General features: G+C 42.4%; 1 protein-coding gene across 1 annotated transcript; it reads left to right on the top strand.

Annotated features, from left to right (window-relative positions):
- Positions 1-5402: 5402 nt before the first annotated feature.
- Positions 5403-11965, top strand: LOC134203036 (uncharacterized; the record flags this gene model as incomplete). Its single annotated transcript, XM_062678018.1, has 2 exons — positions 5403-5561; positions 11781-11965. Coding segments are annotated over 2 exons (344 nt in total), but the record flags the coding sequence as incomplete, so codon positions are not given.
- Between the last annotated feature and the right edge of the window lie 1610 nt (positions 11966-13575).

The raw sequence follows: 13575 nt of genomic DNA, 5'->3' as shown, positions 1-13575 counted from the left end.
AACGTGCGTGTACGTACACGATCGCTGAAAGCCTAGGTTGGAAAATGATTACAGCGGTTAAAAAAATGAGTTCGGGTCTGTTCAAATATTACGTAACGCAGTAGGGGGAGGGGGGTTGTTTAATTTTGGTTACGATTTGTTACGCAAAATATAGGGGAGGGGGTCCTCCGAGATTTTTTACGCGTAACAAATTATTTGCATAGAGAAAAAATATTAATAAAATTGAAAAAAAATATTTTTTATCTTTCAAATAACATAAAATGTACAATACATAATAATTAATATATCATGTTTAAAATTTAACCAAAAACAAGATTTATTTTTTCATAATGGGAGCATCCATAAATTACGTAACGCTTAGAGGGGGAGGTTATCTGAAGTGTGACGGTTCGTACAAAAATTTCAGAAGCTTCATAGGAAAAGTGTGACATAGGGGGGTGGGGTTTGAAATTGGCCAATTTTTGCGTTACGTAATTAATGGATCTTCCCAAAACTATTTTTGTCACGCGTTACGCATAGGGGTGTGGGTAGTTATGAAATTTGTTACACATTGTAACGAGGGGGTGGGGGGTTCTTTAAAACAACATTTTTCGCGTTACGTAATATTTGAACAGACCCTTCACTTGTATGGGCATGCACGTCAGTTTGTCGGTGGTTTAACCATTACCAGATAGTGGTCATAGTCGATGTTAGCGCCACGATATGTCCTGACATCGATTAAACTGAATATAAATCGCGATTTTAGCCCGAAAAATGTATCCGAATTTCGATTGCGAAGCGAATGTAAACACGGGCACCGGTAGCAGCATACTAATAATTAGGGTGGTTCAAAAACAGATTTGCTCCGCCACACTCAGTTGATTTTGTCTGATGTTCTAGGTGACCTCCGAATATTTGGGCTGGATTGGTTAGGAGCTGACTGGCTTTCAGGTTTGTAGGAGGGTTGGCATGTGAAGGTTGAATTTTTCATTGAGCTTATTGTGGTGCTTCTTTATTGGGCACTGGCGACGCGACGGGAGAGCCCATATGGCGGTGTATTGTCAACAGCTTTCACTCAACCGGGTGCACCAATACAACTGTACTTCAACTATCAAAACCATATGGGTGGAACTGGGCGGATTAAACAAGCAGAAGGGTTAACACGAAACTGACCGTTCCTTCAATTAAAATGCGAGTCGAATTTTGTATGTAGTTTTATATGAAGGTAATCTGGCACTGTTGTCTAGAATCATTCCTGGTGGAACTTCCGGAGGACTTTCTTCCTGGCGGAGTTTGTGGAAAGTTGTAGGAATTCTGGTTATAACTCTTGAGTAATATTTTGAGCTACTTATGTAGGATTTTCAGGAGGATTTCTGTGTAGATCCGAAACTCCGAGTACTCCGGAGAATTTTCAGGAGAAACTTCTGGAAGATTTTAAAGAGAATTTTCTTGGATGAATTTGCAGACGATTTCCAGGACAAACTGCTTTTTGGGCATTGTTCACCCGGACTGTAAATTCATTACAATATTTGAAAATTAGTTTTTAAATTATTTTTTTTTTTTTGTTGCAATTATGTTGGATAATTATGCTTCGAAACTATAAAAAATGTCACCGCAGCTTGTGGTAGCTCCGAAGTTCTTCGGAATTTCCGCGACAAAGTCGTCAGAATGTTCACGAGTAATTCTTCGCTATTTACACGGTAAGTTTCTTTGTGACACGAGGATTTTTTTTGAGATTTTAAACGTAACTTCTTTGAAATTCCCCGTTATAAGAGGGAATTCTTTGGTAGTTTCACGGGGAATTCTTCGGAATTCCTACGAAGAGATATGCGGAGGGTTGATTTAAAATTCTTCGAGATTGTTATTAGATAGATTTTTTCTGGAAATCCCCAAGCATTTCTTTTGCATATTTCGAATAATTTACCCTTGAAAAATCCCAGCGAATTTTTATTGGAATTTCCAAAGATTTTTTATTGAAAATAAAAAAAATATCTTCAACCCATTTTTTTTGGTTTTATTACGCTTTTAAAGACCATGATTTACGCTTCAAAATACTTTCAAAGTAGTAACAAAATTTGTTGTATTTAGAAACAATGTCCATTGATGGATGTGTGAGGGTGAGATTTTTAGAAATTGGACAATCCACTTCCAGCGTGTGCATTGATGACAGATAAAAAAATATCATCCGTATAACGGTTCGGTTGCCTAGTTGACTAGTGAATAGCAGGCCATGACGTTGTCTCTTTTTCCTCGTCCGTGCCGCACGGAGTTGTACGCTCGACAAGACAGCCCACAAGCGATCAAACCAACAACGGATAGCTCATTCGGCGGAATTAGGCCGCTCATTTTGCGATCCTGCCATGTTGTTGCTGTTGCTGCTTTCCAAATCAATATCTTCCACATAACGTACATATTCACATATGAGTTTCCATAACATTGTAAATTAACGTCCAAGTCGGGTGGTCTAATCCCCGGAAAAAGGCAATTAACTTTGATTGAACTATCCTGACTAATTTTCAGCCAAATCTATGGAGATTTAGAGGTGCATCAAATAAGATTTGTAATTATTTAGCCTTTCGCATAGATATGTCATCTGAATGCATCCATTTTACACCACACAATAAGAGCATTAGCCGTTACTAGCTTCTTAAGACTATTATCTACCACTTTGTTATTGATTCTAGGATGTTTGAGGTGCTTATTCTATGACTTTTTAGTAGATTTAGCTGAACAAATGCCCAAAAACCAGAAACATAATTTTAGGTATTTGGGGTAGTATATGTAAATTTTCAATATGTGCCCAATTTTGCTGCGAATGTTGCTAAAGTTTCATCCATACATCACTTTATTCTGAAAAATAATCTTCGGCATGTAATAATGCAGTTTTCATCAAAAACTCATATGTCAATTTCCATAAGACTTTACTTCTACTCGGCGCCTCGATCCGTGGACCTCTTGATCTTCAGGTCCTGGTACTACCACATAGCCCAATCTAGATTCATACCAGTGGGTTGAGCTTATTGAATGACTTTGCTCACAAATCATACTCAACTTTTCTTTAGCATGGGGGTATGGTGTAGCTTGACTACCCCCTTCAAATGTTGAGTTTTTTTATTATGGAATTAAATTATGGAAACTCAGAGGAATCTTGAACAAAGTTTCTACAGAAATTGAAAAAAATATCGGTTTTTGTAGAATTGAATTGTTATAAAAATCCCAGGGCAATTCAGGATTATTATACGGATGAAATCAGAACATATTTTTGGTAAATCAATATAAAAATATTCCGTGGAAATACAGTAGAATAGCAAGGTGTTACTGTTAGATCAGATATATGATGCATCTAACACAATTTGACGGAAACCATAAATAGAACAATAGTTGGAAACATTTGCAAGTGGTTTATCAACAAACCGAAATCGATCAGTCTACTTTACTTCTCTTCAAGATACACAGATATCTATGTACTAAAGAATTCAATCAATCGACTTGTTCGCAAGGATTGAGAAACACTACCCAAAAATTCCATAAATTTGTGGTACGAGACGAGTCGAACCAAACAATCAGCCCAATACATCTCCGCGTCAGCCCTCCTGACAACCCGTTCGCTGGATTCCGCTTCCGATCGAATTTTATCGGGAGCACTGTGTTTGATGATTAGTTACTCGAAACACGTACCGATGATAATTTGAATTCAAACAGAAAGCATTCCGTGCATAGCGCAGAGTTTATAAGCACCATAAAAAGCAGGAATCTGCAAAATTGTATGCTTTATGTAGGAAAGAAAGGATTTGTGATTGGTGCGCTGCCGGTTCCTGGCTGCTCGGGCCTGGTGCACAACAAAACCAGCATACACTGTGTTCCTTATGTTGCTTTTTACGTCGACGAACTGCTAGTGCTGCCACAATTGTGGACTGGCCTGATCCAAGAACAAAGAACCGACAATGAACGATACGTTGTTGTTGGTCCTAGTCCCCGGTCGAACACGGAACGGTCGTGGTGGTACATACAAAGGCAATTCGGCTGCCTGCGCCTACAGAACGGAATAACTCTCCGCCGGACGTGCCTGGGTTCTGCTACGGGAGGGTTTTAGGGGATCTGTGGGAAGGACACCATCAGATTGCGGCAGGGGTAGTGCAGCAAAAGTACGTGAAAAAGTGATTCAACCAACAGAACGGCTGCGGCCCTAACACAGAACATCGTTCATTTATGTAATCCTGAGATAAGGATTCCCACGTAGCACGGCCAAGCAGAAAATTGAACAGGACACAGAAAAAAATGTTAAAGTTGTTAATTTTTGCGGTCACCAAGGCAAACAAAGGCAAGAGGCCTACCCGTTCAGTCGGTGGACTATTTATGCGGTGCAATGTTGTAAAGCAGCAGACCCAGCACTGAGGCTACGGCATGTGACGAAGGACAATGGGTGCCTATATTTGCATTTTACAGGTTAGGGGGTTTCGTTTGGGCCACGTGCATGCATACGTGTGGCGCTCAGTGGGTTAAACCGATCCATAGCACTACTGACCGAGATAAGACCGGACAATGTTTCCGTAAGTCTTGTGCCAAAACGACCGTAGTGCGACGAGTGACGACGACGTTGAAAAATTCGAGGAACACTGCTTTTCGGAACGGGATAAGTAATGATGGACGTGTGATAATCGGGTCATGTTCATCAGGCGTGTGACGACGAATAATGCATGAGAGTGTAGTGGCTGACAGCTCTGTCCTTCTCTGCACAAACTGGATGCATTTTGTATTCATTTGACCTTAGCACAATTGATGCCACATTAAACTATATTTAGTACCGGATGTGATTTACTGATGAATAGTTGAATGGTGATGAAAACCTATAGATATAGCGAGCTCATATTGTTCACAAATAAAAAAAGGCAAAAAAAAAAACAAAGCCGGGAAATCATGAAGGCAAAACGCTTTTCATCGGCAATTCTTTGGTTGCAGCGTCGCTTCATGCGTTCATTTTTTAGTAATATAAACTGTGCATGGAAGCGCATGGTACATCGTAATTAGTGTTGCAGAAGCGCTTTGTTTCAATAATCAGGTAAAAATTTCATCCAAATGCGGAAAATAACAATTTGCTAAACACCTCACTGTTACTTTAATACATATTTTCGCATTTTAAGTAAATAATATTACATTTACGTGAAGTACGTCGAATTTGATAGAATACGAAAAAGGCGGGAAGAAACGATGGCCGTTAGAGAACCAGATTTTAGTCTCTTATTTTGTCGAATTACCATCCATCTACTAGTCATGCAATTGTTCATGTCATTATTACTGCTTGAACGTTGTTGGATGAGGATATTCATTATAAGCCTCGTTACAACCATATTTAATCTCCATTAGCATATGCAGCCCGGTCGTTGAGTTCACTAACCTCATATTTTCCCATATTTTCTTTGCAGAGTATGGCCGCCAGTGCAGTGACATCGGGTGCCTCTCAAGCCAGGTGTGCGTAATGTCGTACGACTCCTGTTCCCTGGGCCAACGTGAAGGAAACGAATGTGGACGCTATCCCACCTGCAAGAAGAAGACCGACGCCGGACTAGCCGCAGGTCCTAGTGGTAATTATTGTAGCGTAGCACCAGGACATATTACACGCGTCCCTACCTATTATGGTCAACATACATACATCAGACAAACCAGACACGGCAGGAAAATACACCTAACTATGACTGGTACAGTAATTTCCCCAATAGTGCGGTTATCTTGAATAGATGTTCCACAAAATAACATAGAGATCAAAACACGATTTTATCCAAAAGGTTTTCCACCTAATAGTTCCGGATTGAAAAATAGAAACGAATTTCTTCATTATATGAATAAATTTAATGTACCTATCAGAGACGTTATACATACGTAAACATGCGGAGGGAATAGAAGCGGCCAACAGATTGGCCTGTTAGATTGACACCATACAAATTTGTGTCAACTTAAATAACTCTAAGTGAAAGCTGTTATTCATCCAATCAAACCCAAAACCAATTCCTATCCAATCCAAATCCAATCCAAATCTAATCCAAACTTATCCAAATTTAATCCACATCCAATTCAAATATTCCAAATCTAATTCAAAATCAATCCAGATGCTATCAAAATCCAATCCGAATTCAATCTTAATCCAATTCCAATCCAAATCTAATCCAAATCTAATTCAAATCCATCCAATTTAAATTCAATCTCATTTCAAACTTTTTCAATCTAAATCAAATTCAATCCAAATCTGATACAATTAAATCCAAACCCTTTTCAAATCCAATGCAAATCTATTCCAAATAAAATCTAAATCCAATTCAAATCCAATCCAAATCCAATCCAAATCCAATCCAAATCCAATCCAAATCCAATCCAAATCCAATCCAAATCCAATCCAAATCCAATCCAAATCCAATCCAAATCCGTCCAGATACAGTCAAAACCAATCAAGATCCGTTCCAAATCCAGTCCAAGTCAGTCCGATCCAGTCCAAGATCCGTTTCCAATCCAGTCAAGTCAGTCAAATACAATCCAAAACCAGTCCAGATCCAATCCAAATCCAGTCCAAATCCAATCAAGTCAGTCCAAATCTAATCCAGGTCAGTCAGTTCAAATCAATCAGTCAGATCCAGTCAAGTCCAGTCAGAGTCAGTCAGTCCAGATCCAGTCAGGTCAAGTCCAGTTCAGTTCAGATCCAGTCAGATCCAGTCAAGATCAGTCCCAGTCCAGATACAGTCCAAGGCCAGTCCAGATCCAGTCAGATCCAGTCCAGGTCAGTCGATCCAGTCCAGTCAGTCCAGATCCAGTCGATTCCAGTCCAGGTCGATCCAGTCAGATCCGATCCAGATCAGGTCAAGATCCAGTCAAATCGGTCAGGTCAGTCCAGGTCCAGTCCAGATCCAGTCAGGTCCAGTCCAGATCCAGTCCAGATCGGTCAGATCCAGTCCAGGTCAGTCCAGATCGGTCAGGTCAGTCCAGATCGGTCCAAGATCGGTCAGATCAGTCAGATCCAGTCAGTCAGTCCAGATCGGTCAAGTCCAGTCCAGATCAGTCCAGGTCAGTCCAGATCAGATCCAGATCCTGTCCAGATCAGTCCAAGATCAGTCAGTTCCAGTCAGGTCCAGTCCTAGTTCAGTCCAGGTTCAGTCCAGTCAGTTCAGTCCAGGTCCAGTCAAGATAAAGATCCACATCCAGTCAGGTCAGTCCAGATCCAGTCCGTCCAGTCAGATCGATCCAGTCCGTCTGATCCGTCCAGTCCGTCCAGTCCAGGTTCAGTCAGATCCAGTCCATCCAGTCCAGATCCAGTCCGTCCAGTCCAGATCCAGTTCAAGTCCAGTCAGATCCAGTCGATCCAGATCCAGATCAGTCCAGATCCAGTCCAGATCAGGTCAGATCCAGATCAGTCAGATCCAGTCCAGATCCAGTCAGATCCAGTCCAGGTCAGTCAGATCCAGTCCGATCCAGTCCAGATCAGTCAGATCAGGTCCAGATCCAGTCCAGGTCAGTCCAGATCCAGTCAGGTTCAGATCGGTTCCAAGTCAGTTCAGTTCAGATCCAGGTTCAAGATCCAGTCCCAGATCAGTCAAGATCAGTCAGGTCAGTCCAGATCCAGTCCCAGTCCAGATCGGTCAAGTCCAGTCCAAGTCAGTCAGATCTGGTCAGGTCAAATCCAGTCCAGATCCAGTCGATCCAAGTCCTAGTCTGGTCCAGGTCAGTCCAGATCCAGTCGAAGTCCAGTCAGGTCAGGTTCAGTCCAGTCAGGTCAAGTCGGTCCAGAGTCAGTCCAAATCCAGTCCAGGAGTCGATCCTGATCCAGTCCAGGTCCAGATCCAGTCAGGTCAAGTCCAGTCAAGATCAGTCAAGTCCAGTCCAGATCCAGTCCAGATCAGTCAGGTCAGTCCAGTTCAGTCCAAAGATCCAGTCCAGTCAGTCCAGAGTCAGTCCAGTCAGTCAGTCCAGATCCAGTCAGATCCAGTCCAGATCCAGTCCGGATCCAGTCAGGTCAGTCCAGATCCAGTTCCAAGATCCAGTCCAGATCAGTCCAAGATCCAGTCAGGTTCCAGATCCAGGTCAGTCCAGGTCAATCCAGTCAGTCAGGTCAGTCAGATCCAGTCCAGGTCAGTCCAAGTCAATTGGATCCGGAGTTCAGTCGGATCCAGATCCAGTCCAGATCCAGTCCAGGTCAGTCCAGGTCGGTTCCAAGGTCAGTCCAGGTCAGTCAGGTTCGGTCGATCCAAGTCCAGGTCCCAGTCCAGATCAGTCAGATCCAGTCCAGATCCAGTCCAGATCAGTCCAGATCGGTCAGATCGGTCAGTCCAGATCCAGTCAGATCCAGTCCAGTCGAGTCAGATCCAGGTCCAGTCAGGTCAGTCCAGATCGGTCAGAGTCAGTCAGGTCCAGTCCAGATCGGTCAGGTCAGTCCAGATCCAGTCCAGGTCAGTCCAGGTCGGTCCAGTCGAGTCCAGGTCAGTCGGTCCAGGTCAGTCCAGATCCAGTCCAGTCCAAGTCCAGTCCAAGTCAGTCAGTCCAGATCCAGATTCCAGTCAAGATCGGTCAGGTCCAGTCCAGGAGTCGGTCCAGATCCGTTTCCAGATCGGTCAGGTTCAGTCCAGGTCAGGTCAGGTCAGTCCAGATCAGGTCCAGGTCCAGTCAGTCCAGATCCAGTCCAGGTCAGTCCAGATCCAGTCCAAGTCAGTCCAGATCGGTCAGATCAGTCCAGATCCAGTCGATCCAGTCAGTCAGATCCAGTCCAGTCGATCCAGTCCAGGTCAGTCAAATCCAGTCCAGATCCAGTCCAGTCAGTCAAGTCAGATCCAGTCAGTCAGATCCAGTCCAAGGTCCAGTCCAGATCCAGTCAGTCAGTCAGGTCAGTCCGATCCAGTCCAGATCCAGTCCAGATCAGTCCAGATCAGTCCAAGTCCAGTCCAGATCCAGTCCAGATCAGTCCAGATCCAGTCCAGATCCAGTCCAGGTCAGTCAGATCCAGTCCAGATCCAGTCGATCCAGTCCAGATCGGTCCAGAGTCAGTCAGATCGGTCAGGTCAGTCCAGATCCAGTCCAGATCCAGTCAGATCCAGTCCAGATCCAGTCCAGTCGGTCAGTCAGATCCAGTCCAGGTCAGTCAGGTCAGTCCAGATCAGTCCAGGTCAGTCAAGATCCAGTCCAGATCAGTCCAGATCAGTCCAGATCCAGTCCAAGATCCAGTCAAGTCCAGTCCAGATCCAGTCAGGTCGGTCAGAGTCAGTTCAGATCCAGTCCAGATCCAGTCAGATCAGTCCAGATCCAGTCAGGTCAGGTCAGATCCAGTCAGAGTCAGTCAAGATCCAGTCAGGTCAGTCCAGATCAGGTCCAGGTCAGTCAGATCAGGTCAGTCAGATCCAGTCCAGGTCGGTCAGTCCAGATCGGTCCAGATCAGTCAAGGTCCAGTCAAGTCCAGTCAAATCGGTCCAAGTCAGTCCAGATCCAGTCCAGGTCAGTCCAGAGTCCAGTCAAGTCAGTCAGTCAGGTCAGATCCAGTCCAGTCAATTCAGGTCAGATCAGATCAGTCAGGTCAATCCAGTCAAATCAGTCAGATCCAGTCCCAGTTTAGTCCCAGTCCAGTCTAAATCGGTCAATCCAGTCCAGATCCAGTACAGGTCCAGTCCAGATCCAGTCCAGATGCAGTTCAGATCTAGATCCAGTCCATGTCAGTCAGGTTCAGTTCAGATCCAGTCAGGTTCAGTTTCAAATCCAGTCAAATCCAGTCCAGATCGGTCGAGATCCAGTCAAGATCCAGTCAGATCAGTCAATCTAAATCCAGTCCAAATAGATCCAATTCAGTTCGGTCTATATCCATTCTAAATCCAATCCACATTTAATTCACATTCAATCCACATAATCCATTCTTCTTATTCAAAACCTCCAATCTCATTTAAAACCTATTCAAATCAATTCCAATCTAAATCAAATTCAATCCAAATCAAAGTCTAGTCCAAACCTTTTCCAAATCCAATGCAAATCCATTCCAAATTCAATCCAAATCCATTTCAAATCCAATCCAAATTCAATCCAAATCCAATACAAATCCAATCCAAAGCCAATCCAAATCCAATCCAAATCCAATCCAAATCCAATCCAAATCCTATCCAAATCCATTCAAAATCCAATTCAAATCCAATCCAAATCCAATCCTAATACAATCCAAATCTAATCAATATACAATCCAAATCCAATACGAATCGAAATCTCCTTAGCCGTGGGCCCTCCTTAGCCGTGCGGTAAGACGCGCGGCTACAAAGCAAGACCATGCTGAGGGTGGCTGGGTTCGATTCCAGGTGCCGGTCTAGGCAATTTTCGGATTGGAAATTGTCTCGACTTCCCTGGGCATAAAAGTATCATCGTGTTAGCCTCATGATATACGAATGCAGAAATGGTAACTTGGCTTAGAAACCTGGCAGTTAATAACTGTGGAAGTGCTTAATGAACACTAAGCTGCGAGGCGGCTCTGTCCCAGTGTGGGAATGTAATGCCAAGAAGAAGAAGAAGAAGAAGAAGACGAATCGAAATCTAAATCCAATCCGAATCTAAATCTAATCTAAATCCAATCCAAATCCAATCCAAATCCAATTTAAATCCAATCCAAATCCAATACAAATCCATTACCAAACACAATCCAATTTCAATCTAAATCCAATCCAAATCCAAACCAATATAACTGCAACCCAAATCTAATACAAATCCAATCAAAATCCATTTTAAATCCAATTCAAATCCAAATCCAATCTTAATCCAATCCAAATCCAATCTAAATCCAATCCAAATCCAATCCAAATCCAATCAAAATCCAATAAAATCCAAATCTAATCCAAATCCAATCCAAATCCAATCCAAATCTTATCCAAATCCAATCCAAATCCAATCCAAATCCAATCCAAATCCAATCCAAATCCAATCCAAATCCAATCCAAATCTAATCCAAATGCAATATAAATCCAATCAATATCCAATTCAAATCCAATTAAAATCCAAACCTAATCCAAATTCAATCCAAATCCAATTCAAATCCAGATCCATCCAAATACAATCGATATCTTATTCAAATCCAATCAAAATTCAATCCACTTTCAATTCAAATCGAAATCAAATCTAATCTAAATCCAAATTCAACCTAAATCCAATTCACAACAAATTGAAATCCAATCCAAATCTAAATCAAATCCAAATCTAATCTAAAACCAATCCAATATAAATCTGACTCAAATTGAATCAAAATCTAATCCAAATTCAATCCCAATCCAAATCCAACTCAAATCGAATTCCAACCCAAATCCACCCGAATTAGAGTCAATTCCAGTTGCTTAGTAAATAGTATAACGTAAGACTCTACAGTCTGCATGCATATCTTCTTACCTCTTTCGTAAATTTCTTTCTGCTGTCTCTTCTGTCGAATCCCATGATGCTGAACTTTAAAACTTTGAAACCATCGGAAAACCGCACTATTTGTAAATTGTCTGTACCTCGTCTAGAAAAGGGAATATCAGGATAGTTCATTTCCGTTTTATAGTTTTCTAGCAGGGCTTATTATGATTATTTTTACTAGTACCAGGAAGCCATTTTTCTGCCCCATAGATGTGTATACAAAGAAGAACATAACTCAACTCACGTCGGAAACTACTCAACCCACCAGTGGGCCGCCACATACACACACTGCACCGTTCGTTTTGTTCTGTTTGTGCATTGTGCTCTGCATGCAATATTTCGCGTTACGTCTGTTTCACCACAATATCCACCTCTAACCGTTTTGGTCGTTGTTCATATCATAATTGCAGGTGTCCTGAGTCTTAACCCGGCACCGGAAAACACTAAAACCAAAGACGGAGTCTACCCGAACATGCCGATCGATCCCAACTACATCTTCGGCAGTGTTCAAACTACCAAATCCCCGTACTTCAGCAACTATCCTCAGCCGGGAGCCGGAAGCCCTGCCGTCTTCCAGCCCATGTATCCTCCCTGAACCAACCTCCACCAGGGCACAACTTCCCATTGCCTTCGGCGCTTCCCCACAGAATCCCTACTACCCAAGACCCCAGAACCCTGCCACTTCCACAGAGCCCAGCCTCTGGAACCAGTTCCTCTACAACAAACAACCAGACAAACGACCGCGAAATGCTGCCCCTCGACTAACCGCATCCAGCCACCACTTGATCCTAATGCTCACAGCTTGCCCACTGGTGATCGGAATCTTGAGGCGAATGACACCATCCTTCCTCTCCTCCTCCCCCATCTGGCTATAAAACCACGTTGGCACAATCAGTTTACTCACACCACACCCCCAATTACTTCACCATCAGCGCCATTAAACTTCCATTCGGTGTTAATCATATTGGTTTCCCATTTTATGTTTCTCATGATAACGGCCGCCCACCGAGTCGAAATTGGTCGGTGGAAGGACATCCCCAAAAAACGAAGATATCATATCATGAAAACTGGCAACCCTGCTAATGGTAATGCATCTAAAAACATTTGTACAGAAACGGCCATTCTTCACGATGTGTAATCTTCGCCTGAATTTAGGCAACCCTACCCCCACACAAACTATCAGCAACACAGTTTACTCTAATGGCATCCTCCCCGTATAATCGAGAGGTCGAAAAGGTCCGACTATGGCAGCAAGAGAAAAGCTCGCGAGGAAAACAAAAGCGCGCCCATCGTAGAAGGGATATGTATGTATATTTTTGTGTGAACGAGTGCGACCGGTCGCTGTATCTAGAGTTAATTAACAGAATTGTAGCGGCACAGGAGACGGAGAAAATACAAACAAACAGGAAATGATGATGAACTTGAAACTCCAATTAGAGACTTAATTAAAAATAATACCACCCTAAACGGAGGCGGTAGAACAAGAAAGGGAAGAAGAAAAAAGGCACAAACAATGGCAGGCTAAGCACAATAGAGAGTGCGGAAGTTTGCTTTTATGTAGAAGGGAGAATGAGAGGAGAAATAGGTACATAGTACAACTGGAAATACTGAATAGAGCGGAGGGTGGTAGTTTGTCCAATTGCCGTAAGCAAAGCTTCCCATGTTAGCACTTTTCGTTCGGTGGTGGAAAATGAAGCTGCGATGGTGGAGAGAGAAATGCGATTTAGAATTTTATGATAGCTAAAACAAGGGCGATGACCGTTTCAAAGCTAGAAATCAGTGATTATGACCTTTTCAGACAGGGAATAGTTAAATTTGTCAGGAAGGCCATTCATTTTGATAGTTTAATGGTTTGTTGAAATAAGCTAATTGCCCAAGAATGGATACAATCTGGCTGAAATAAGGGGGAATAGTGACACACGCATAGCTTGAAATAAATAGAATGAAACTTCCTTCCACGCCGCCTAAATGACCTAAATGAATACCAAAAATGTTGGCCGTGTTAGATCAACAAGCACGGTGAAGGTTACAAAATGTGTTTTTGAATAAAAACTTGCATTAGTTTCATTTTAACTAGATTTTTATCTATTATCTATTTAATCATGATTAATCCGATTTAAGATTTTTTTCAGAAATTGATGTTAATTTTTTGTCTTTGTTCCAAAAATTTGAAAATTTGAAAACTATTAATTTAAGTAATGAAAA

This window comes from Armigeres subalbatus, unplaced genomic scaffold (assembly GCF_024139115.2).
Source record: "Armigeres subalbatus isolate Guangzhou_Male unplaced genomic scaffold, GZ_Asu_2 Contig1598, whole genome shotgun sequence".
Lineage (NCBI taxonomy): Eukaryota > Metazoa > Arthropoda > Insecta > Diptera > Culicidae > Armigeres > Armigeres subalbatus.
This window is presented reverse-complemented; position numbering and strand designations above follow the sequence as displayed.